The sequence below is a fragment of the Biomphalaria glabrata genome, chromosome 13, assembly GCF_947242115.1.
Source record: "Biomphalaria glabrata chromosome 13, xgBioGlab47.1, whole genome shotgun sequence".
Lineage (NCBI taxonomy): Eukaryota > Metazoa > Mollusca > Gastropoda > Planorbidae > Biomphalaria > Biomphalaria glabrata.
Window position 1 is genome coordinate 3,500,826 of NC_074723.1, and position 25,196 is coordinate 3,526,021.

The 25,196-nt window shown below is 35.7% G+C and overlaps 1 protein-coding gene across 3 annotated transcripts in view; it reads left to right on the forward strand.

Moving 5' to 3' along the window:
* Nucleotides 1–24,175, forward strand: part of LOC106061846 (solute carrier family 12 member 9-like) — a 32,000-nt gene extending 7,825 nt beyond the window's left edge. For 2 of the 3 annotated variants that reach the window (XM_056007956.1, XM_056007957.1), the window contains exons 3-15: nt 8,510–8,644; nt 9,405–9,539; nt 10,072–10,217; nt 10,379–10,562; nt 11,181–11,288; nt 11,429–11,540; nt 12,710–12,867; nt 13,757–13,839; nt 14,254–14,378; nt 14,780–14,972; nt 16,152–17,000; nt 18,023–18,184; nt 20,250–24,175. In XM_056007956.1, coding sequence (XP_055863931.1) covers nt 8,510–8,644; nt 9,405–9,539; nt 10,072–10,217; nt 10,379–10,562; nt 11,181–11,288; nt 11,429–11,540; nt 12,710–12,867; nt 13,757–13,839; nt 14,254–14,378; nt 14,780–14,972; nt 16,152–17,000; nt 18,023–18,184; nt 20,250–20,417 — 2,558 coding nt within the window. In that variant the 3' untranslated portion in view covers nt 20,418–24,175. Of the gene's footprint in view, nt 1–669; nt 1,148–8,509; nt 8,645–9,404; nt 9,540–10,071; nt 10,218–10,378; nt 10,563–11,180; nt 11,289–11,428; nt 11,541–12,709; nt 12,868–13,756; nt 13,840–14,253; nt 14,379–14,779; nt 14,973–16,151; nt 17,001–18,022; nt 18,185–20,249 lie in introns of those variants that run through there. The other variant, XM_056007958.1, reaches the window with a different exon arrangement.
* Nucleotides 24,176–25,196: the final 1,021 nt, after the last annotated feature.

Genomic DNA, 25,196 nt, shown 5'->3' on the forward strand with positions numbered 1-25,196 from the left:
GATATATCAGATTTAGCCTAATGATATTTTGCAGCTTGTAATTTAAAGCTCTGATGCACTTGCTACTTTTCTTAAAGCAAAGCATTTTATTACAAACAAATTAACGTTGGGTAATGCGGAATGCGCACTGGACTGTCGTTCGGACTTGTCGATGGTCCCAGGTTCATACCTTGCCCACATCCATCCCCAGTCCTGCGGGAGGTTTGGTCTAGGAAGTAAATTTTGATTATCTTCAACTCTGATGGAACTTCGAGATCCAAAACATATAAAACATTTTTACAAACATTTGTTGCGGACGCTTTGGGAACCGCATCTGAGATTGTGTGAAACTCAAATTTTCCCCGTAATCTTTTCATTAGTATTTTTGGTCAGCCCCAGCGTTGCATAACTTTTCAGTGGATTTTAAATAAAATCGCGTGTTCTTAGGTCAATCTAGTTATGCATGTTAAGAAATGATTTAAATTCTGCCAAGGAAGGAGCACTTGTCTCTTTAGTCACATGAGAAGTTTCAAAATAGAATAGAAATTCACAGCGAAATATGTTGCTATTTATTTATCACTGTCAAAGTTTATCACCCATTCACATAGCTAGATCTACAACTTTCTATGTTTATTTAAGAGTGCAGTCTGTGTTGAAAATGAAAATATTATTATCAATAAACCGGATGTTAGTTTGGTCTCGTAGCTGAAAGTAAACAGTATCCACCTTCCAGGTCTAGATATCTAGAACTAGAGTCTAGAATCTAGTTCTAGTCTAGATCTGTCTTTTCTTTTATCTATATTATAGATCTAGACTACCAGCTTATGGAATAATCTATTTGATTGACTTACTTTATTTGCAACAAAAATGAGTTTAAATACACAAACTGATGATGTTGAAAATGTAGGCGAGGCAAGTGATTCGGATTCAGAACGATCTCCTTTATTGATTTCACCGATATCTGGTTTTGCTAATCGTGGTAATTCATACTTAAACCAAAAACTAAAACGTTTTCAAAGAAGTTTAAGTATTTCATCTATACGACGAGAGGATGGTAGACCAATTTTCGAGTCATCTGGTGCATCTCAAAGAGTTCTGGGGACGTTTGCAGGAGTATTTTGTCCCATAGCTTTGTCAATGTTTTCAACTCTGTTGTTTCTTAGAGGAGGTAAGTTTTAAGGCTGTTTTTTTTAATTTTAAAAATATTTTTTAAATGTTCCTTCGCCACCGTTGCAGCGGATGGGCCATCGTGGCGGAAATAAATTCGAAATTAGCCTTTATTATAGGGTTTCCGAGTTTGCGCAGAATGTGTTTACTGCTGCTTGGCAATAGATAGATCTAATCTATTTATATTGATTAGTATTGTTATACTCAGGATCGATTTTTCACTGATCACGTTGATTTTCATCAAAATTACGTTACATATCTTAATTTTTCCTGTTTCATTTTGTGCCCTTATATTTTCATTGGGCTTCATTATTAGATCATAGATCTATTACTTCTGTGCACTGGCAAGTTAATAAATAGGTCTAGTCTAGTGACCTAGATCTAGATATAATCTTAGTACTGTGGCACTGTGTTCAATCTAAGTCTAAGCTAGATCTAGAATCTAGATCTAGTCTTATACAAGAATCGTAGATCTTATTTATCAGAAAAAAATGTATTAGATCTACCAATCTATTCGCTATTCTATAACCTAGTTTGTATTAAAATGCTTAAATACGAGACATCGTTTAATGCACTTTGCCAGACTGTGGCTTGAAATAGATGTAGATCTAAATCTAGATCTATCTTGAATCTAGATTTCTAGATCTACAAATCTTGGCTTCAGAAATCATCCATCAGTGACACTGAAGCTTTTTGTTATCATTTTAAAAACAAACAACAAATCATCATTTCAAACATTGGTAAAGCAGCACTTAAATCGCATCTGAAATCCGATAAGCACAAGCGAGTCTGGTAACTCAGATGGCTGCTGTATTTGTCAAAAGGGCTGCCATAGTTTCAGTGACTGTTACTTGTATTACGCCGACAGCTAAGCTAGTAACCCAACAAATTCATAGTTTTATATTACTGATAAGAAGGCAAACAACACAAAGTCTTTTGAGCACCTCAAAGGCTGTTTGCATAAATTGAAAGCTTCATCTCAATTGCAAAGATTTTGCAACCTTTTCTAAAAAAAAAATATCAATCAGATGCACTATTGTTGGTTGCCCTTTAATGCTTTATGGCCCAAGACTTCTTGAGCATGCTTCAGTCATTTTAGCAAAGACTTAAACACTAGCTGTTTTCAAAGAATGTACTTATGTTGCAGCACTGCTTATTGTAGATTTGAGACACCAAAAATCTTCTAAATTATAACTAAAGCCAGCACTAGTGATGTTTTAAATTTCTACATGGAAAGCAGAAAGTTTCTGCTGACAACAGTTCTCAAACTCGTTGAAAAATCTCCATTAAAGAATGCTATTTGCCAGAGTTTAAAATGGCAAAAGCTCAAATACCCTTTGCAAGATTTTGATAGCTCCTTAAATGATTTATATGCCACTTTCAGCATCTTGGTTCTGCTTGGCCGTATCAATGCAGATGACTGTGATAGTATTAAATCTGAATTTACACAATTGCACATTTTCATTTTAAACACAAGTTCTGCTGCCTCCCAGTTCTTCAGTGTCACCTCCGATAGACTGAATAATCTTCAACTCTGAAAGAACATCCGAAACAGTAAAAGAAACATTATTAACAGAGCAATCACCATAAGAATTACAAAAAAATATTTTTGATAAAATGTACATAAAATGTGCATTATGACATTTTTCAGGCTATTGAAAAAAGACTTTTTTGTTTTAATAAAAGAATGAAAATAAATAAAATATATGTCCTGATCTTAAATCCAGTAAAAACAAGACAATGGTATAATAATTAAGACCTACCTTCTGAAAATGTCACAATTTCTCATTTGATTTTAAACACAGTTATTATTTAAAGAAATAAAGATTCTTTAATTTTTATCATCATACATACAACAGCTTTGACAAACACCAAAGTGGAACTGGTTGTTTATTTATCATATGTGGGAGAATGTTTGTGCACAGAGATGTAAAGCACAGGATAGATCTGAATGGAGAGATGTGCTAAAGCAGGCCAGGGCCCTCCATGGGCTGTAGCACCACTAAGATGGATGGGAGAAATGTGATACCATTCCCACCTATTACAATGGGTGATACCCAACTGTTTTTTCTTTACACTTCCTTTCCACCATTTTTTAGCGGCCCCCGAAAGGGGAAGAGACGCTATTAGTTTTGTGTGAAATGTCTGTCCGTCCGTCCATCCCGTTTAGATCTCATAAACTAGTAAAGATAGTGAAAATCCAACATCATAATATTTTAGTCCATTCAAAGTTCTGATGCAACAGCTACTTTTTTCTTTTCTAAATCATTTTAAATCATTTATGTTAACAGTTTTTTCATAAAAATACTTCACTTTTATAACATTTACTATTAATAGTAACAAACACCCATGGCTCTTTAGTAGGGGAGATGGCTATTTACCATATTTTTAACACATTAATACTAATGGTTTTAGACTTTTTGTTAACAAAAATTTTTATTTACATTTTTATTGCTACGTTATGTAAGTTCTGATATACTAACTACTACATTTTACCCAAAAATAATGCTTACTTTTTTTAAAGAGAAAAAAATCTATTTAGTATATAAGTTGGACATTTCATATTATCACATGACCTTATAGTCGGAGAGCACTTAACTAAAGGAATTTTTTTTTTTGAGGCTTTGAATAAGAGATTGACCCTTTACAAAAAAGTTAGATCAATTAGAATAGATATTCATTATAAGATATCAGTTAGGCCAGGTTTGCATTTAACTTTACATTCACTTTTACCTATCCTTTGGTCTGCTGGACCGCAGGGGCACCACACAACATCTGTCAACCTTCTTTCTCCATTCTTCTCTGTCATTTGTCTTTGATATAATTTAATTCTGATGTTCTTTCTGAAAATATTGATACCTGCCTTTTTACCTGCCTCGTTGGACCACTTTGAGGACCGATTTTGAGTTTAAGTTTTCACACAAACTGTCTTTGTAACCTTGTTTCTTTAAAAATTTGTTTCCATAACCTTTTATGAGTTTAAAAAATATGCTTCCATTATAATGGAAGCATATTTTTTAAACACATAAAAGGACAATCTTATGCCAGGTGTTGGTTTGAATTGTTTAATTACTTGCTGAGAATTTACTTTTGTTTACATAATTAGACGCAGTGGACATTCATATTCAGAATGTTTTATAACTATGCCATTCTTTATTAGACAGCAGAATTTTTGTTTCGTTCTCTTTAGTGAACCATGACTAGTTTTATCCACATCTATATAGTTCGTCCATCGTGGTTCGATGATGACCACTTTGTCATCCAGGGGGCTGAGGGCTTTGCACTGGGGTTTTATGCCTCCTCGTGTGGCTGGTGAGACCTATGTGAGCCCGGAAAGTTTGGCCGCACACTGGGCCAGGTTATTCCAGCTGGAGCTAGTGTCGTTTGTCTTTCTTTTCTGGCGTTTTTTCTTCTGCCAGCATTGTTCTTTTTTTCCTCAGCAACCTGTGCGCCAGTTTTCACAGCGCGACGCCATGATGCTCTGTCATGTGCCTCTGTCTCCCAGGTGCCAGGGTCTATGCTGAACGCCTTCAGAAAAGCTTTGAGGGTGTCCCTGAAGCGCTTTCTTTGCCCACCTTGCGAGCGCTTTCTTTGCCCACCTTGCGAGCGCTTTCCTTCGCTTAGTTGGCCATACAAGAGTCGTTTAGGGATGCGGTGGTCTTCCATTCTGTAGACGTGACCTGCCCATCGCAGCTGGGACTGCATCAGGATTGACATAGGGAATAAAGACCTTCTTAGAATGATTCAACCATCTATTAGTGTCCTTGGATGTCTGAGCATTTTATCGTTAGCTCAGATAAGCTGATGCTGATACCCCAGTAAATCTCTGCACCAAGCAAAGGGTCAGGCCGGAAGAAATCGTGGGGGGTTCCAGCAATAAAAGTCCTTTTGGGGACAATTCAAAGAGATTTACTTCAGATATCAGGGTTTCTCTTGCACAGCCTTTTCTTTTATTATCAAACCTTGAAGCTATTTTACAAAGTTATCTGTCAAACTAGCCAACCAAGCTATTTATAAAACAATAAGTCTAAAATGTCAAAATTGTCAATGTCAAAGTAAACTATATATCACTGTTATGTTCCTTTGTCTATCTAAAATAATTGTGACTTACTATATATATTAGACAAATGCAGTCCTTTGTTGTTGTTTTGTTTGTTTGTTTGTTTTTTGTCTAAAGACCTTAAGTTTTGAAGAAAAAATAATAATTTTTTACTGGTGGTCCGATTATATAAATTATTTCCACTAAAAAAATGTATTCCCAAAGTTAAATCAACATTGTAAAACTTAAATTTTCATGTTTTGGACACAGCAGCACTGTACTGCTTATTGATATTTATGTCATTTATTCATCTCAGCCATCACCCTTAATAGTACTGTGAAGCAAAAGAAGAAGGTATCTGAGATTGACAGTTTTCTAAAGTGCAAGAGCCTAGAGGCCATAACATAAAGCTGATTAGAAAAAGAAATGTATTTCAAAAACATTTTGCTAATGAAGCTTCCATAAACATAGATCTATCCAGCAGTAAATCAAATTTTACATGGATGGTCTATTTTATGTAGAAAATGAATATTGAACTACAAAAATGCATTTTCAATGGAAAATCTGTTTTCCGCCTTATCACTTACTAATATTTCTCTTGAAAACTATCCTAATAAATCAAGTATGTAGTCTAATTGGTCATTTCTTTACTGTTATAGCCTGCAGCAATAGTCTATGATGCTAGCCCTTGACCTATGAGCTGATAGTGACACAATTAAAACCACTTATGTCTAAGTTGATCATCCCTCAATTAAAAGACCTTCCATGCTAAAAATAGTTCAGGATATGAGCCCCAATTCATTGTGAACAATCCATAGAGCTTATAGTCATGTGATGCAATTAAATTAAAAGGTAGATAAACTTAAGCTTATATTGAAAATAACTTGAGTTTGGGTTAGGATTAGGATACCATATTATGCAAATTCAGTAAGATATATATTTATAGTACTGGTCTAAACAAACTCCATTTGACCAATGTCGAGTATATTTCTTCATGAGCTTGTTGTTGATTAGATAGATTTTTTTTTACTGAAGAAACACAATTCTTCCTGTTAAGCTTAATTTTTTTCAACAAGTTTTTCATTCTAAACCACCTCAATATTACAAAGCCATTGATAAAACAAAGCTACATAATCACACAAAAGATGCAATCTCACCATGAATTGATTACAGGCTATAGTTGCTCTTAACAGAATTTTTGTCAACTTGTAATCTCTTTGGACCTGCATTTCTCCTGTGGTCACCTGTGGTCACCTAGTACATATCTGTAATAGTATAACAGTAAAAAAAAGTAAAGCTCCCCTTTTAGACCTTGCGATCTGTAGGGCAGGATGTAAAGGTCATTGTCACCCTTAGGTGACATTTGATTGTGCATGAAAGAGTATGAGCTGCACAGTAAATTTTTTTTAAATTTTATTGTATGGTTTATTAGATCAGTACAACCTGGTTTTTCTGTTATAATGTCATTATATTTCATTGTTAAATTTTGTTTTCCTTTTCTGAATAGCTAGTGTTAGAGGTAACAGTTATGGTATTTATATAGTGTTCTTCCTGGATAATTTCTCTGTCTTCTGTATCTGTCTGAATAATCTGTACATCAGTTATTCAACAAGTGTGTACTTTTCTAGTTTCAAATTTGATTAATTTATCTATGCTGAGGGAATATTCTCTTCCATCCATATCTACATTATTTACTTTGTTATTTATTTTACCTATTATCTTATATGGACCCTCATTCTTAGTTTTACTGTATTTATTTTCAATTTTTACATAGACCTGATCTCCTATGTTTTATTCTCTTAGCTTTCTATTTTTTAAGTTTCTGTGCCTTTCTAAATTTTTGTCCATGTTAATTTTAAGCCTTGTCTTAATTTCTGGATTGGTTTGGGCTATCCAAGAATGATATTCTTCAAAATTATTTAGATCCAACATATTATCTGCCCATAGTTGTAAAGGACCTTTTGGTTTCCTGCCAAAGACAAGCTCATATGGAGTAAATTGAGTAGTCTCATGAACACGAGTATTATATATGCAAACATAGCATAATTTAAGCGGAAAGGGTTAATAATAGTTTCCTTGCCCTCCTGTAGAGATAATTGTAATTGCTAATATTTGTTAGTCAAAAGATTAATTTGTCTAGAGAGAATCAGTGATCTTACTGCTCTTTCCATTGCAGCATTTAATTAATGTGTTTTCATTATATATATCTATATTCTCATACTATTGGAACTAGTGTTTTTACTTTACCACCCCTATGACGAGTGTAACTTTTTTTTTTTTCGAGTCTAAATTTACACATGTTTATATCTAGATGTTTATTGTGTATACACATTATTGTGTATACACAAACAAGACATTCCTGTGTATACCACTAAGGGAGGACCCTAACATATATATTATTGACCAGCAAACAAGAAAACATAATTATTTCTTGAGTAAATCAGGACTAATTCTTCTACCTGTAAAACACATCATCTTATATTCTTCATACAATGATATAGAAATTATTACATATATGCACACCAACATTAGAAAGTAAGCTTTGTAATCTCCCTTGGCAGCATTTCTTTTTTTCTTTAGGAACATGTAAGGCACTTTTGATTACTTTAGCCAATTTCAGAATAACTTGAAAAGAAATCATTTTTCATTTTTTCTGGGGACCAGCTATACATTGTATATGTACACACAAAAGGAAAGTTTTTTACTTTCATGTTGTCAGATTTTTCTGAAGGGTAACAACTTTCAGCTGATGGCTATCAAAATTTTCTTACAAAAATATGACACAGCTCCTGTTAATGTATATTACATATATATATATAACGAATCTCTACTATCCATGCTCTCTGCAAACTGCACCACACAACACAACGAAGTTGAAGAACCTCACAACTCGGGGCTCCAAAATAACAGTAACGGTTTAATTTCAAATACATCACAAATACTGTACAGTTGGCAACAACATTACACTGACTGTTCAAAGACCTAGCCTCTGCTCCGGACTGACTTCACACACCGTGTTGGTTCTGACTATGCCTCGTACTGGTCACATTGCGAGGTAATGTGAAGTGTCTTCACTCTAACACACTCGCTCTTGTATAGGGCCTGTACTGGCCTTCTAGAACCATTGCTTGACCACTAGCTTGATTACATTCGCAGTGACTTGAGTGCATAGCATTTACTACACAGGTCCTTGTCGAACTGGCGTGTACTGTCACTCGTCACTCGTCTAGCGCTGGCCTGGGGCAATTTGTGTAGTCTCAAAACACACAGCACTATCTGTCTCACCACCAGGTTTATAACAATATATATGTTGTTTTATTTCAGGTTTTGTTGTTGGTCAAGCTGGTCTCTTGGAAACATACTCTCAACTCATTCTGGCCTACTTCATATTGATTATGACTGTCTTGTCCATTTGTGCCATTTCAACCAATGGAGCAATGGAAGGTGGCGGTGCTTACTGTATCCTTTTTGTATGTATTGCTGCACCTCAGGCTAAACTCCACACACCATACAATAACAAATGTGGGGGTTTTATTTGAACCTTGATTTCTTACATTTCTTTTTCTAATTGATGTGTGAAGACTAAACTAGGCTTTCTTTTCTGACCATATTTCCTGACAGTGTGTAGCTGGGTTGGGGGGGGGGGGGGGAATTTGAAAATCCCCCTGGAAGGCCCCCTGAATGAGTGTTGTTGTTTTTTTACATTAAAAAAATTAAATATTATGCAAAATGCAGAGGCCCCCTAAGAAGTCAACCCCCCAGGCTCCCAAACGATGGAAAATTCCTAGCTACGCCCCTGTTTCCCAAAGTCTTAATAGGGATTCCTAAGTCAAGAAAAATATAAAGATAATTACAAATTTTGCTTTTTAATAATATTTATCGAAAACACAGTTTGTAGTTTAGTTGATAGACAGTGTTCTTGAATAGTTTACCATTTTTTTTATTCTTTGTCAAATCATTGTACAATACAAGCTTATTATTTTTAGAGTTGAAGTAGATCTGAAAAGCAGTCAATGCAATGAGGATTAACAAGCACATTAAAGGCTTTATTTTTATATGGGGCCATAGAAACAGATGAGCTTTATATCATGGATATCCTGTAGATTGCAAGGACTGATAGGGGCGTGTTGTTTGTTTTCCCTTTTTTGTCCAGACAACAGATTACAACACCAATTAAAACATGTTTCCAAGTCTTGAGTTTCTTAACTGAACTGTTCAGATATGATAAGCAGAGCCTTAGGTCCAGAGTTTGGTGGGAGTATAGGATTTCTATTTTATGTTGCGCAAGTGTTATCGTGTGCCCTTTATGTTGTTGGCTTTGTGGAAGGAGTTCTGGAAAATTTTGGAGTCGGAGGTTAGTGGTATTATATTTATTCATTCTTTCATTCTACTCTCGAGGTGTAGACATTACATATTTTTAATAATTATCAGTAAACCAGTCTTAAACTTAGTTAGAAATTAGGAAAAAAAAATGTTACAAAATTGTTGATTACTAATTTACCTTTCTAGTTTCTTTCAAAAACATAACTTGAAGAAGGAAATTTAGATCATTTAAAAAAAAAAAAGATTAGATTCAGAAAAAAAAATCAATTAGAATATATATTATTGAAGTTATCTCTTAGTCACTGATTTATTAAAATCGTATATATGCCACTAAAATTTAAGTCATTAGTTAACATACATAACTAGATTGACCTAATCATCTTCTTTTTTGAATTAACATATGTATTTTTAAGACAAGATGATAAATATTATCTTTCAAGCATGATTAAAATAGAACTATGTTAATTACACAATGGAAATTTATAGAGTTTCATTTCAGAATGTTATTTTAAAAAAAGTATAAAGAGTATACATCACGTATCATTTATATTTTGTTTTTGTAGGAAGTTTTACAGGCAATGATCATGGGCTGCCCAACGACACTGATTGGTGGAAGTATCTTTACTCCACGGTCTCTTTATTTATTTGTCTTATCATTTGTCTCATTGGAGGTGCCATGTTTGCCAGAACCTCTGCTGCTATTTTACTGGTGAGTTTATGTTTCCTACGTTATTGACAAGCACTAAGCAATGTTTGCCTTTATTTGAAAGAAGCTTAAACTTGGGTTTTATGTGTTTATATTTATTGTATACCTTGAGAGATATTTTTTTTTAAAATATGTATTTTTTTGTTTCTATTTTTTGTTTCAAGATTGTTGTCGTGTGCACTTTATCTGTGATGATCAGCATATTTGCCAAAAACTATCGACTGCAGATTGATATTCCCTTCAATAATCAGTATATTTATCCGAACCAGTCAAACCTGAATCAAAATAATACAATTACAGGAAATTATACTGGCCTTAGTGCAACCACATTCCGAGAGAATCTGTTTAGTAAGTCAAACTCCATAACTTGAGTAGATAAGTTTATAGTGCAGAATTGTATTATCCAGGTTTTATAATGAGTACAATCTAGGTTTTTATGAGTACAAAGTGCCTTGATAAAGTGTTTGTTTCACATGCTGAGAACTACTAATTCAACTTTATTTAAGTGAAGGCTGGATTTTTAGCAACCTTTGTGGAAAAGATGATTGTTTTTATGTAGTTTGTATGCCCTTTTGTCAAGTTAAATCTCAACAACTTATTGTTTTAAAAAAAGCTGTTAGGTATTTATGGTCCTGCAAATGTTTTGTGTAGTAAATAACATAACATACATAAAACATTTTTAAGACATTATTCAAATCCTATTTACAATGTTGTAAGTTTAATTTGTAAATTTAATTCATCTTGCTTGAAATCAGTGCAAAAGCTTCATGTGGAGCTCTAAATACATCTATTTAAAAAAATAATTTGCATATGTTTTGTAATTGCATACTTTTAACCTTAATTAAGAAGCATTTTCTCATGCACTGATTTATATTGGTATATCATATCATGTGAAGTATGACTGAATTAAAACTCATTATTTTAGGGTTTCGATAATCTTTTTTTTTTTTTTTTTTTTTTTGTTAGACAACTACACAGTTGATTACAGTACAGACAGACAGATGAACTATGCCACAGTTTTTGCTATTCTTTTCAGCAGTGTCACTGGAATTCTCAATGGGGCCAACATGTCAGGTATGATTTGCATCCTTTCTTGTTTTTTTTTTTTTTTGTAACCTCCTCTCTCTTAACACTTTGGTGTTCACATAAATCAAATGTTAAAAAAAAAAATTAAAGATTTTTTGGTCATTTGATTTCTATGTTGTTTTTTTTAGGAGAGCTGAGGGATCCGTCCAAGGCTATACCTAGAGGTACACTGTCAGCCGTCTGCTTCACATTTTGTACATATTTCATTCTGACCACATTAATCGCAGGATCATGCTCAAGGTTGGTTACTGTTTTCAAAGTTCATAGTTTGTGTATTAACTTTTGACCATGAATATTATTCCATCTTATGGGGTGTGTTTTAACAGTGCTAGGCTTCCAGGCCAGAGAGTCTTGGGTTCCTATCTCAGTGAGTACCAGATATTAGTTGGAGAAAGTATTTGTGGGATGTGTGGCAGAGAGGCTTAGTATACTCAAACTTGGTTTGGCTGCCCAGCAAGGAGGCTAAAGGTTCGACACCCAACTCGAGCAGAGTAGTGTTTACAGAGTGCCTAAAGGCAGCACGGAAAGACTTCTCCTAGATACCCCCACTTGTCCACAAAGGAGATTGGACTATAGCACTCTGAGCATGCTTTAAGCATGAAATTTGCGCTATATAAAAGCTATTTAAAAAAAAAGTAAATGTGGATGGTCTATATGTTCTGGCGATATGACACTCTCATTAACTGTAGGCCAAAGAAAAAAAATAACCTTTACATCATCCACCCTATAAATCTCATGTTCTGAAAGAATACTTTCTTATTTATCCTTCTCTGTACATACATAACATGAATTCAAGGCTTACAAAGAGGTTGACACATGATGAAGCTTTCCTCATCTTTGGAAAACTAAAATATTAATACTTTTTATTACGGTCTTAGCACACCAAGCTGTGACTGAAATTTTGTGAAGACATCTTATTAGAATAAGAAGAGAAGAAGTAAATAGGGTAGAATACAGATGTCTCATGTTTCTTGATATAACAGTTAGCTTCTGAAGTTAATGTTTAGAAAATTCTAACAAGTATTGAGTAATTAAAGTCAAAATTAGATAACGAGTCTTGAGTTGTAAAACTTTTTATTCTGGCTAGTTACAAACTAAATTATTTCTGTTTCCAGAAATTATTATTTTTTCACTACTGGCTTACTTCTGTCTGTACATCTCTCTATGTAACTTATGTGACGAAAGAGACCAATCCTTGTCACACAGCTGTGTCACAGGTTGGGGAACAGTAAATACCAGATGCTGCAGCTTTTTTCCCCCCCTTCTTTCTACTTCTGGTGTGTACACCATCTGCAATCCAGGACCCTTCATTTATGCTTGCTCCCCATTTGGATCTATCCGGTGCTTCTTTCTCCCAACTGTTGTGAGGCTTATGGGAATGAGTTGTGATGGATTTCTTTTACTTTCAGATTTCTTCTGATCAATGATTATGTTTTCCTGCAACAAGTCAATCTTTGGAAACCATTTGTTGTCATTGGCATTTTTGCTTCTACGCTGTCTGCATCCCTGGGAAACTTGATTGGAGGCTCTAGAATTTTACAAGCTCTTGGAAATGATCAGTTGTTTTGTAAGTGCACGAGTTGTTGTTATGAGGTGCTGTGGCTGTGCAGTAAAGCATTGGGCTTGCCGGGGAGGGATCCCGGGCTCGAATTCTAGTGAAGACCAGAAGTGTGGTTGAGAGGCTAAGTACGCTTGAACTTGGCTTGGCTACCTATGAAGGGTCTCGAGGCTCAACACCCGACTCTAGCTGAGTTGTGTTTACTGGGCGCCTAAAGGCAGCATGGAAAACCTTCTCCCAGAAAACTCCCCCCCCCCCCCCCCCCCCCCCAAACTGATCCACAAATGAGATTAGACCATAGCGATCTGAACATGTTATAAGCATGAAGGTAGCGCTATATAAAAGCTATAAAAAGTATACCTTTTTTGGATTTTTAGTGTTTGCACAAATGTTAATACATCTTATATAGGTGCTTGTATGGTAAAGTGCCTGGCTTCCAAACTGGTGGGGCCCTGGTTCAAATCCTGGTGAAGACCGGGATTTTTACTTTCTGGATCTTTGGGCGCTTCTGAGTTCACCCAACTCTAATGGGTACCCGACTTTAGTTGGGGAAAAGTAAAGGCAGTTGGTCATTGTGCTGGCCACATGTCACCCTTGTTAACCATGCTCCACGGAAACACATGACCCGTATGTCAACTGTCCTATAGATCACAAGGTCTGAGAGGGGAACATTTACTTTTTTCATTACAGGTGGTTGTTTAGTTCAGATTTTCTCCACAAATGTGTGCATACTTTTACTTCAACTATTTCATTACCAGACTCTCTCTCAGTTGGACATCTAGATTCATTAATTATAAATATTTTGGTAGTACAAAATTATGTATAAATTCGAAAGTACTAAATTGAACTCTTTTAAGTGTAACTACAATTGATTTGTGTGTCTCGTGTGTGTGTCCAGGGTCACTGTTGAAGCCAGCAACTATCACAACAAAGAGTGGTAACCCACTGATCAGTGTTTTTATTACCTGGTTCCTGTCACAGGTAGGCATATAGATTGCTGGTTATTAATGAACTTGATTTTAAACCTTTACTCTTAAAGGATTTAATTTGTAACTAATAAGTAATCAAGAAAAATGAAAAGAAGAGAATATAAATTCAATGTTGTTTTTATATTTATGAAGTGTTTTTATTTATTAATTCAGTATTCTTTCAGAAGCTGATAACAGGCTTTTGTAGTTCGTTCATTAAAAAAATAAGATCAGGTTTTTACGTTAAAATTAAAATAACTTCTCTTATCCTTACGTTAAGTGTATTTTTGTACTAATTACAGAAAATATGATTTTAAAAAATAATTTTGAAAACAATAATAAATGTTTCTATTTTATTGCATTTTGTTAACTTACAGTCACTAGCAATTGATTTTGAAAGCTTGTAAAATTTGTATATTTTTTTTAGATTGTCCTACTCGTGGGGAAGTTAAACGCTATTGCTCCCATTGTCTCTGTATTCTTCCTGTTGTCCTATGCCTCAGTCAATCTGGCATGTTTGGCTTTAGAGTTGGCATCAGCTCCAAATTTCAGGTCAGTAGAACTTGATCTAGTCACTGTTGCTTAGTCACTCTTACCCAAGCGCTTTACCGCTCGGTCTAAAAAAAATTCAGCATACAGTAGACAAAGACAATTGTTTATTCTGTTTCTTAACTCATTCACTCCTAACTGACGATACCAACGTTGATTTGACCCTACGAAATTAAATTAATTTTTGGTTTTATAAACTTTAATTTGTGTTATATAAAAAGAGCACACATTCTTCTGTAATTATATACCTTGTATAACATATCCTGATTGCATACAAAAAAAAAGTTATTGAAGTTTAATCATAACATGGTCGTGAAACACAAATGAGCAAAAATGAATAATTCCATTGGAACATGGAAATATAATTACGGAGAGAGAGTTAAGAAAACTGTCTTCCATTCCAGGCCAACGTTCAACTACTTTTCTTGGCACACCTGTACGCTTGGCATCATTGGCTGTATGATCATGTGTTTCATGATCTCGCCCATCTACACAAGTATTTCATTAGTCTTGATGCTTATCTTGGCCATCATTCTGCATTTCCGCACTTTGCCAACCACCTGGGCATCCATTAGTCAGGCTCTCATCTTTCACCAGGTACGTTTCTAATGTTAAGGTCAATTTGTTATCTAAAATATAACCCCCTCTCTTTCAGATAATTTACTGTATTGGTTGTTATGTTTACATGGGCTTGCAACTTGTCCGCAAGAATGTGTTCACAAAAAGTTAGAGATGTGTGGTGTGTAGTCATACTATAAAGTATTAAAGATAAAGTTTCCCCTTTCAGACCTTGCGATCTATAGGGCAGATGATGTTAAAGTCATTCAGGGTGTCATGTGGCCAGCACAACAACCAACCACCTTTACTTTTCCCAATAAAGTCAGGGGCTTATTAGAGTTGGGTGGATTAGGGAGCCCTAAAAATCCTGATATTCAAAATCCAAGTCTTCACAGAGGTTCAAACCCAGGACCCTACTTAGCCACCTCGCCCCAAAAATGTACACATTTGAATTTAATATAGAAATTTAAATTAGACTTGTAAAAACTGTTCTTAAGGACTTTCCATGTAAAAAAAAAAAAAAAAGATATCTGTCTACTATTAAACATTTTATTTTTGTGGGAAGCATGGTCGAGAGGCTAAGTGCGCTTGAACTTGGCTTGTCTTGGCTACCTAGAAGGGGGCTCGAGGTTCGACTGAGCGCCTAAAGGCAGCACGGAAAACCAACTCCTAGATACCCCCTCCTCCCCACTGGTCCACTAATGAGATTGGACCAAAGCGCTCTGAGCATGCTATATTCATGAAAGTAGCGCTATATAAAAGCTATAATATATATAAACTTGGTATGTCTGGACTAGTTGTTGAGATTTTCTGTAAGGTTTTGACATGACGTACTTGAATTAATCCTGTGAACTCCCAGGGGAACTTAGGGCTGCAACCACACCTCTCCACTGAACTAGTTCTGAGCAGCTTTATTCATCTACTCCCATGTCATTCCAGTATCCTCAGCCTCACAGGTGACTGCCCTCTTCCAGGTTTGCTTGGGCCTGCCCACTTTCCTCTTTAAATCAAGTGCCTGCTTTGCAATATTGGTAGCTGGTTTTCAAAGGGTGTGTCCTACCCAACTCCACTTTTGCTTTTCGATATCTTGGGCTATGGGTTTTTGTCTAGTTCTCTCCCACAAATTGACAGTAGTTATCTTTTCTGGCCACCTAATTCCCAATGACATTAAAAATGTATAATTATCAACTATAATATTTTTGTATATCATTTTTATAGGTTCGCAAATACTTACTCATACTTGATCCTCGAAAATCTCATATCAAGTTCTGGAGGCCACAATTACTGTTGATGGTGTCCAATCCCAGGCAAAGTTGTGAGTTGATGGACTTCTGCAATGACATCAAGAAATCAGGTCTTTATGTCATTGGCCATGTCAAAGTTGGGAAACTGGATGACTACCCAACTGATCCAGTGATGGAGGAAACGCCCAAGTGGCTGCAGCTTATCAACCACATGAAGATCAAAGCCTTTGTTGAGCTGACCCTTTCCAGCAGTGTGTCCGAGGGTTTCCAGCAGCTGGTAAGGTTATCTGGCCTGGGTGGTATGAAGGTCAACACCGTCTGCTTTGGATTCTATGACGACACCATGCCGACAGATTCTCTTCTCAAAACTAAAATCAGAAAGAGAAAGTTGTTTGGATCTATTGATAGCAGTCAGCAAGACTTTGAATCTTATTTTAAGCTACCTCGATCAAATGGGGAAAGGCATCTTACAGTGAATGAATACATTGGCCTTATTCAGGATGCCTTCAAACTTCAGAAGAGTGTCTTTTTATGCCGCAATTTCCAGCTGCTGAACAAGGAAAACATTCTCAAGTCAAACGAGAAATTGTTCATTGATGTCTGGCCCGTCAACTTTTTCCGCCCAGACACGGCAAGCTACTTTGACAACTCGTGTCTTTTCATGCTGCAGCTGGCCTGTATACTGACCATGCAGAGTGGCTGGAAGAAGCACACCCAGCTACGGGTGTTCCTCTGTGTAAATTCCCTGTCTGAGAACACAGGTATCAAGGAGAAAAAACTGTCCACATTCTTGAGACAGCTCAGAATTCAAGCCAAAATTGTGGTAAGCAAAGCAATGTTTTTTATTTGCCTAGGAGATAAACTTGAACGGTAAATCATTATCTGTTGTGGCTTAGACCAGGGCTGATGGGTGAGACTTGTGTCTGAGTTATGAACCTGAATGGTAAATCATTATCTGTTGTGACTTAAACCTGGGCTGATGGGTGAGACTTACGTTTGAGCTATTTACTAACAACTATAAAGTAAAGAAACAATAAATAATGCATAAAACATTAAACTATACCTTAAAAATATCAAAGCATAACTTAATAAAATACTCAGAAAGACACAAAGATAAAGGCATATTTCTTATTCGTAGACTAGGACAATGTCATAAAGAGCTCCATCCTTATTGCCATTAGAGCATGGAATGGGTTGCCTGAATCAGCCAGGAAAACCAATGACTTAGCAGAGTTTAACTCTTTAATTAACAAGCATGACTAGATTAACATACTTGACATGAGGCTGAGGGGCATCAATCGCTTGGATACCACTCAAGGGGGCTCAAGTTCGAAACCCAACTCTAGTAGTGTGTGGTTGATAAGCACAGAAACCTTCTCCCAGATACACCCTCCCCTCTCATGTCCTTAAAAGAGATTAGACCTAGCTCACTGAGCATGCCATAAGCTGGAAAGATTCAAAAATTAATTTTAAAGGACTTGTCTTCTTGAAGTAATGTCTGGGATTTAAAAGAAGATGCAATGAATGCTTAATAATGTTCTAGCTTCTATCACTTGAGTTAGTTAGTTGTTACTTTGATTTTTTGGATGGCTGCCTGGTCGTGTGGTTTGCGCGCTGGACTATCGTTTGGATTAGTCGAGGGTTCAAACCCTGCCCGCTCCCATCCCCCGTCGTCCTGCGGGAGGTTTGTGCTAGGAAGTAAACTATATTCAACTCTGAAGGAACATCCGAAACATGTAAAACAAACAAACAAACAATATTGGTACTTAGTAGCCTAGGCTCACACCTGGACATAAACTACCCTTCCTATTGCTTTCTTTCACTGAGTGTTCTGTATGTTTTCAGATTGTGTCCTTTGAGCATCTTCTCAGCCATTTGACAGCCGATGGAGATCACTACTCTGCAGCAGCAGCGCCACAGTCAGAGGGAGAGCTGGACGATGTCAAGATGCATGAGTTTGCCCAAGTACCTCAAGCTTATCTAGAAGGTGTCAATTCTCTGTTGCAGGTACAAAATAGTCTTTGAGTTCACCATCTATTTTTATTGTCAAAAAGTAAAGTTCCCGTTTCAGACCATCTGTTTCTTTGGCCAACTGTTAATGTGCAGGGTATCTTTGGCCAGCTCAAAGACCAACCACCTTTCCTTTCCCCCAACTTAAGTCAGGTACCGAGTAGAGTTGGGTGGACTCAGGAGCCCTAAAAATCCTAAAGTTCATAATCCCAGTTTCACCAAGATTCGAATTCAGGACCCCTGGTTCAAAAGCCAACCACTCAGCCACCCCACACCAAAGTATCTTGTCATGGACACCTTTTATCATCATCATCATTGTCTGTTACTTGACTTTCATTGTATGGGTGCTAAGACAGTGTGCTTAACCAAATCCCTCCACTTTTCTTGGCCACCAGCTGTTCTTATTTAAACCTTTAAACAGTAAAAAGTATATCTTCCTACTGTACTTGTTGATTAGAGGATGGAGTCCTTGAAGAACTAAGGGCAGAGCATGGCCTAAATTGTGCCCATGTGCCATAAAATCTAAATTTTTGTGCTCCCTCCTCTGTACCTTGAAGGATGACTTATACTTGAGTTTAGATACTATTTGACCCGGGTACGCTGTTCTGCCTCATCGTGGCACCTGGGTGGAAACGGCTACTTGAGGGGGTAGCTAGGCTAAATGAATGGAGAAACATAACTCCCGTGGGGATGCCCACGGGTAGATGAGAGTCAACCTCTTGCACGTAAAAAAGTCCCCACAAACACGTCCCACATCCATGCGCTGTTCCTCAAAGGGACCGTTACATAAATGGCATAACATAACAGGGTTTTTTTCAAACTTAGGGCTTGAAGAGCCTTCGGCTCAGCCCTTGAACATCAACAAGATACTATTTGAATAAGATGTCCAGCACCTTGAAGGATGACTTATACTTTAATTTAGATACTTTTTGAATAAGATGACCAGCACCTTGAAGGATGACTTATACTTTAGTTTAGATACTATTTGAATAAGATATCCAGCACCTTGAAGGATGACTTATACTTTAGTTTAGATACTATTTGAATAAGATGTCCAGCACCTTGAAGGATGACGTATACTTGAGTTTAGATACTATTTGAATAAGATGTCCAGCACCCTGAAGGATGATTTATACTTTAGTTTAGATACTATTTGAATAAGATGTCCAGCACCTTGAAGGATGACTTATACTTTAGATACTATTTGAATAAGATGTCCAACAGGCTGTACATTTTGAAATGATTATCAGTCAGAACCGTAACACTCTCATTATTTTCTTGATGGTTGCATTTCTGATGTTTTGAAAGATTTTCTTTCTTTTTACTTTCAAGTAAAAGCCACATTTTTTTCAACTCCTGTTATATTAGCTTCATTTTTTCTTCATAGATGGAATTGTAAGGTTGGAAGTTGGTCGGAAATTCGAGTAAAAAAAAAATTGAATCATTGCTTTCAAGCTGAAATTGAGCTATAGTAGTGTAGCTGGATAGCTCAGTTGATAGAGTGTTAATGCTAATGTGTATGTGGTGGCTTTGATTGAGACCAATCGTTATAGAAGGCCTGTGGGCAGTTTAGACCAATAGCTTGTTGCCACATCACAGGTCTGTACTGGGTGGCAAAGATTTTTTCATCTGAACTGCCCACAGGTTGTGATGTTGCAGGTCAGTGTTGAGACATTCTATTACGAAGGGTCTCAGTTTGATCCCCTTACTGGCAATTTTTTTTTCGCTCTTTTTGTTTTCATCGACAGCTATAATATGAATGTTTAGTGTAGCCCACTATTTGAACGTAATTGGGAAGCGAACAAATAAACCATTTGTATTACTTGCTTTTATTGAATAGTTGTTATGTCCATGACTCTCTTGAGTTGTTTTTTTTTTATCTGTTCAGCCATTTGAAAACTATTTAGAAAACTGTGATTATATTTATTGATTACTGTTAAGATAGTCTTCACCACAATTTCCTTTAGAAAAAAAAAAAGATGGATGTCTCCCCAATGAAAATCTCATGTCATCTTGTGAATGTGAATAATTTATGATTTTGAATTCTTTTGTTTATTCACAGGCTAATTTGAATCAGTCAGCTGTAACCTTTATGTACCTGCCACGCCCACCCAGCAGTGGACAAAACACCTACACTGCCTATTTAGAACAGCTGAGTGCCATCTCCAGTTGGTCTCACCCGACAGTCTTTGTCCACGGCCTTCATCCTGTCACATCGACAGCCTTGTAAATAAAGGGAGCCTATCATCGGCCGTTGCAACTGAGTTCCGTTACTTAATCTTTTTCAGTTTCTGCCACCTTAAATTTTTTGTTCATACCATTCCAAAGTTTGTTCTAGAGCATACTGAACAGATTTTTTTATTAACATGACATTTAGTAGAGGAAAGAAACTGAAATATATATAGACTATTCATTTGTGGTGCTGATAGACTTTTCATTTATTTTGTTAGCATTTAGTCTTACCATCTCAAGATATTAAACACTGATTTATCCTCTGTAGTATCCGATTCTAGTTGTCTTATTGTAAGTCAGTCTTAACTCTTTCTCTCCGGTAATTATTTACCACATTCTGGTGGAATCAACGCTGGTATCGTCAGTTAGGAGAGAAAGAGTTAACACATTGAGTTTATATGCATTTTGCTTTTTTCTTTTCTTTTTTTTTTTTGCATGCGCACATACACACACACAGCATTTCATGTTTCATCTTTTAATATTGCTTACTTTTTTTTTTTTTCTGCAAATGTCAATCGATGGGGTCAAATTATTTCAAAACTTTTGTATGTGATGAATAAGCTACAATCCAAAAGTGTCACCAGCTGCAGATGTGACCTTATTCTAGACTAACTCCTGGATGTCTTGAGAAAGTCAACGGAGTAAAGTTTATATACTGCCTCTTGACTGAAGCACAATTTTATGCATGTAGATTTATCTCTTTCGAAGTGTAATAGTGGCTATCAACCCTATGTGCCCATTATGGTAACCAATTTTATGTGCTTGCTGTGGCTACCAATTTTATGTTGAAATAGATATTACCAAAAATGTAACAGTGCAAGACAATTTTTTTTTCTCACAAGCAAATTTTTAGTTGAAACCAAAATTACCTGAGAGTCATACATTATATTTTTAAAGACTACCCTGTTTCTTTCATCAAAACTTTTTATATTTAATCAAATGTTACTTTTGTTTTTTGCAAATAATCAATTTTGAATATGTACATATTTAAATTTTCTTAAAATATTTAACATTTTATACAATAACTGTTGATGCATTTTTTTTTTATTGAAAATGTTTTTCTTTACAAAAGAAGAATTTCCAAGTTTGATTTTAAACATTTAACTACCGGTACTTTAAAGACCCCAATTTTTTTTTGTTTTATTTAATAGTTGTAGTTTATTTCATAACATTTTTAGGCAAAGAAAATGTTTTTTTTTGTTTTTTTTAAGAATTCTTCTTTTACTGTAAATTGTTATGCGAATTGAGAAGTAATTTGTGTAATATAATTTTTATTTTCTATGCAATAGATTTTGATTAAGTGTTGTTGATTTTTTTTTAACCTTTTTGCAAGACTTAATAACAATTTCTTAAGGACCTTTGAGCACGATTCATTCTTTTTTTTTTACATGTTTTGAATAATTTAAAGCAGTGTTTACCAGTGCTGGCCCCCCCCTAGACAGAAATGTTTTGTTTTTTTTAGCCCCCCTTTCCTCCCCTGGTTTCTGTTGAAACGCTCTTGGCTCCCATATAGGTGTCCGAGAGGTTTTTAAGAACCTAATGAAATAGAAAATAAACTTGAAGACTTATAATTGTAACATATATATCCTTATATGTTTGGAATCTAGTGATTTTTTTTTTACAGTTATAGCGTTTTAAAGATAATTTTCTTTTATGTTCTGTATAATATAAAGAAAATCCATATTTGAAGGCCACAGGTTCCCTCTCAAGTCAGCTAGGGGATCTAGGGGGAAGTTTGAAAGCCATACCATTTCCTGCGTTCTGAAGCGTCAGCAATGTATTCTCCATGCACCTACAACACACTTTTTTTCATCATAGTAAGAAGTTTCAAGTGAAGGTAAAATGTGGTTTAAGGGGCCAATATGCATGTTAACTCTTTCTCTCCGTAATTATTTACCACATTCTGGTGGAATCAACGCTGGTATCGTCAGTTAGGAGAGAAAGAGTTAAAGTCTGATTAAGAGGGAGGCAGCGCTGGCCTATACTATTATTCGAGGGACATACTTTCAACTGTAATGGGCATGATCGTTGTAAGATCAACTTGCTGCTAAACAAATATTTTCATGCTGGCCATTTTGTCACACTAAAGTGGTCAGCCTAAAGATGAACGAGAGTCTGGAGAAATTTGATCTTTCTGACATAAGAATGTTCAGAAAAGCTAGCTAAGACATTTTGAAATGTTTTCTTCCAAAAACATTTTGAGTTGATATTGTTCTAGGCTCCTTTGATGAAAGCTATATTAATTTTAAAAGGTGTAACTTAATAAATTTTATTTTTTTGAAACATTGGTTATAATGTCATCTGTGTAAAATACAAATATTTTTTTTCTCCCTTGAAAAATATATTGACAGACTTCCTGCCCCCTTCTTGGCAATACATTGCGCCCCCTGCCAAACCATTTGAGAACTGCTGTTTTAAGGTCAACTACACTTAACAGTAGTAAAATCTGTGTTGAAATGAAAATGAAATGAAAATATACTCATTTGTTTATTTTATTTTCTAATGTTTTCCAATACTATGTACAAATGTTCTTCTTGGTTTCTTCAAGGAGTCCAAATTCGGTTCCTAGACCTGGTGATGGCAAAGATTTTGTAAACACAGCTGTCAGACTGATGTCTTAGAATTTGTACACATGACAGAGATCAGTGATGGTACCCTTTTATGACTCCTCAACATTAAAGAACTGGACACTTTGTCTATACTGCTCATACTTCTTCTCAGTGCCGAGCTTAATTCTACTTAAACATCACTATGAAAGCAGATAGCTGTCCGGTCAATTGGATTGCACTCAGGACTGTTATCCTGAAGGTCCTGAGTTCAAACCCTGCATTCCGCCGTGCTGCGGGTAGTTTGGGCTAGGATGTATGGGGTAATAATCTTCAATGTTGAAGAAACATCTGAAACAGAGAAATTTGCTTGCCATCACTAAGATTTGTCAGGTGCACTGGGTGGGTGGGGGGCTCTTTTTTTTACCTTGTGATATTTTTTGTTTGAGTAAATAAAAGAATATTGCTGTTGAAATATTTGTAACCAAATCATTCCACTCCAAATTTTTCTTTCATTTTTGTTTTCAAATTAAGGTCAAAGTTTTATGTTCCATGTATTTTACTGAAACAAATGTATATAGCTAGCTTCATTCTCATGTTTTATACAATCTTTACTGTATAAGAGTGTTAAAGTATTAGTAAATAAAACATCTTTGTCAAGTGCCTTGATATCAGACCAATGTAGGCCTAGATGTAAACATTGAAGAAATTATTGGATTGAAAATATTCCCTTGTGGTGTTTTTATTTTTTTATCATTCAGTGTCATGTTTTTATTTTGCTGTTAATCCCTATTTTAGTCTAACTAAAATAATATTTTTACGAAGCTTATATCAACTTTGTCTGTCTGGTAAAAAGTTTGAACATGTTATTTCTCCCACACCTAATCTAGGACCAAGCTGAAACTTTGCACTATCATGATTCTTGTACCTGACAAAACAAGAATCTAATAAAAAATTAACCAATTAGTTAATTAACTATTGCTAATTAATTATTTTGTTTGGTAATGAACAATGGAAAGAAATAGTACTTGATAGATGTATTGATATAAGCTGAATGGGTCCTCTTGAGGAGGCTTGTGCCCCGAGTTCAAATTGAAATCTAAAATTTTTTTTATCAATTTGTTATCTATTACAAATTTAATAACATGATTAATACAAACTAATTGATACAAGCACACTTAATAAATATAAGCTTTGTGTTTTTTTTAAAGTATTTATTTGTTTTTCTTGTTAAAAAATACAAAGACATTGACTAAATAGACTTACAAAAAAGCATCGTATATTTCTCAAACTGAGTTTCCATCTCTTGCATCGGTTAAGTTCCCATTTCAGCCCTGTAAAGGTCATATGTTTCTGTGGCACACTGTTAACGAGGGTGTCATGTGGCCAGCACAATGACCAACCGCCTTTTACTTTTCCCCAACTAATGTCAGGTACCCATTAGAGCTAGGTGGACTTAGGCGCCCAAAGATCCCAAAATTAAAAATACGAACCCCTGGTACATTTATAAATATTTTCTGTTGCCGTTACCTACAATGACATAGTTGACACCACCCAACTCATGAAATTTATAAACATTTGTGAAATCATAAACTAGCTATCAGCTAAGAAAATTATGTGACCTCCGCTCTTGAAGATTAAAGCAATCATAATTAATCTTTCTATAGAAAAGTAAAGTTTCCCTTTCAGACCTTGCGATCTATAGGGCAGATGATGTAAAGGTAATGTTTTTGTGGCCCACGGTTAAGGAGGGTGTCATGTGGCCAGCACAACGACCAACAGCCTTTACTTTTCCCCAACTAGTGTCAGGTACCCATTAATAGTAAGGCTTGTCTTCGAGTCCGAAGATTAGTGAAGAATGCAGTATTTCCCTTGGATGCGCAGCCCCAGCTTTGACCTACATATTGTTACGATCTCTCCTCTCCAGGCTCTCTTCAAACTGCACCACAAGACACAACGAACTTAAAGAACCTCACAACTCAGGGCTCCAAAGTATCAGTCAATTTAATTGCAAATACATTACAAACACTGTATAGTTGGCAACAACATTACAATAACTGTCCAAAACATAGCCTTGCTCCGCCGGACTTCACACACCGTCTGTCTCTAACTTCGCCTCGCCTGGTCACATTGCGAGGTAACGTGAAGTCCAGTCTTTCTAACACACTCGCTCTTATATAGAGTCTCTACTGGCCTTCTAGAATGGGATGGAACGTTCTTGACCACTCAGA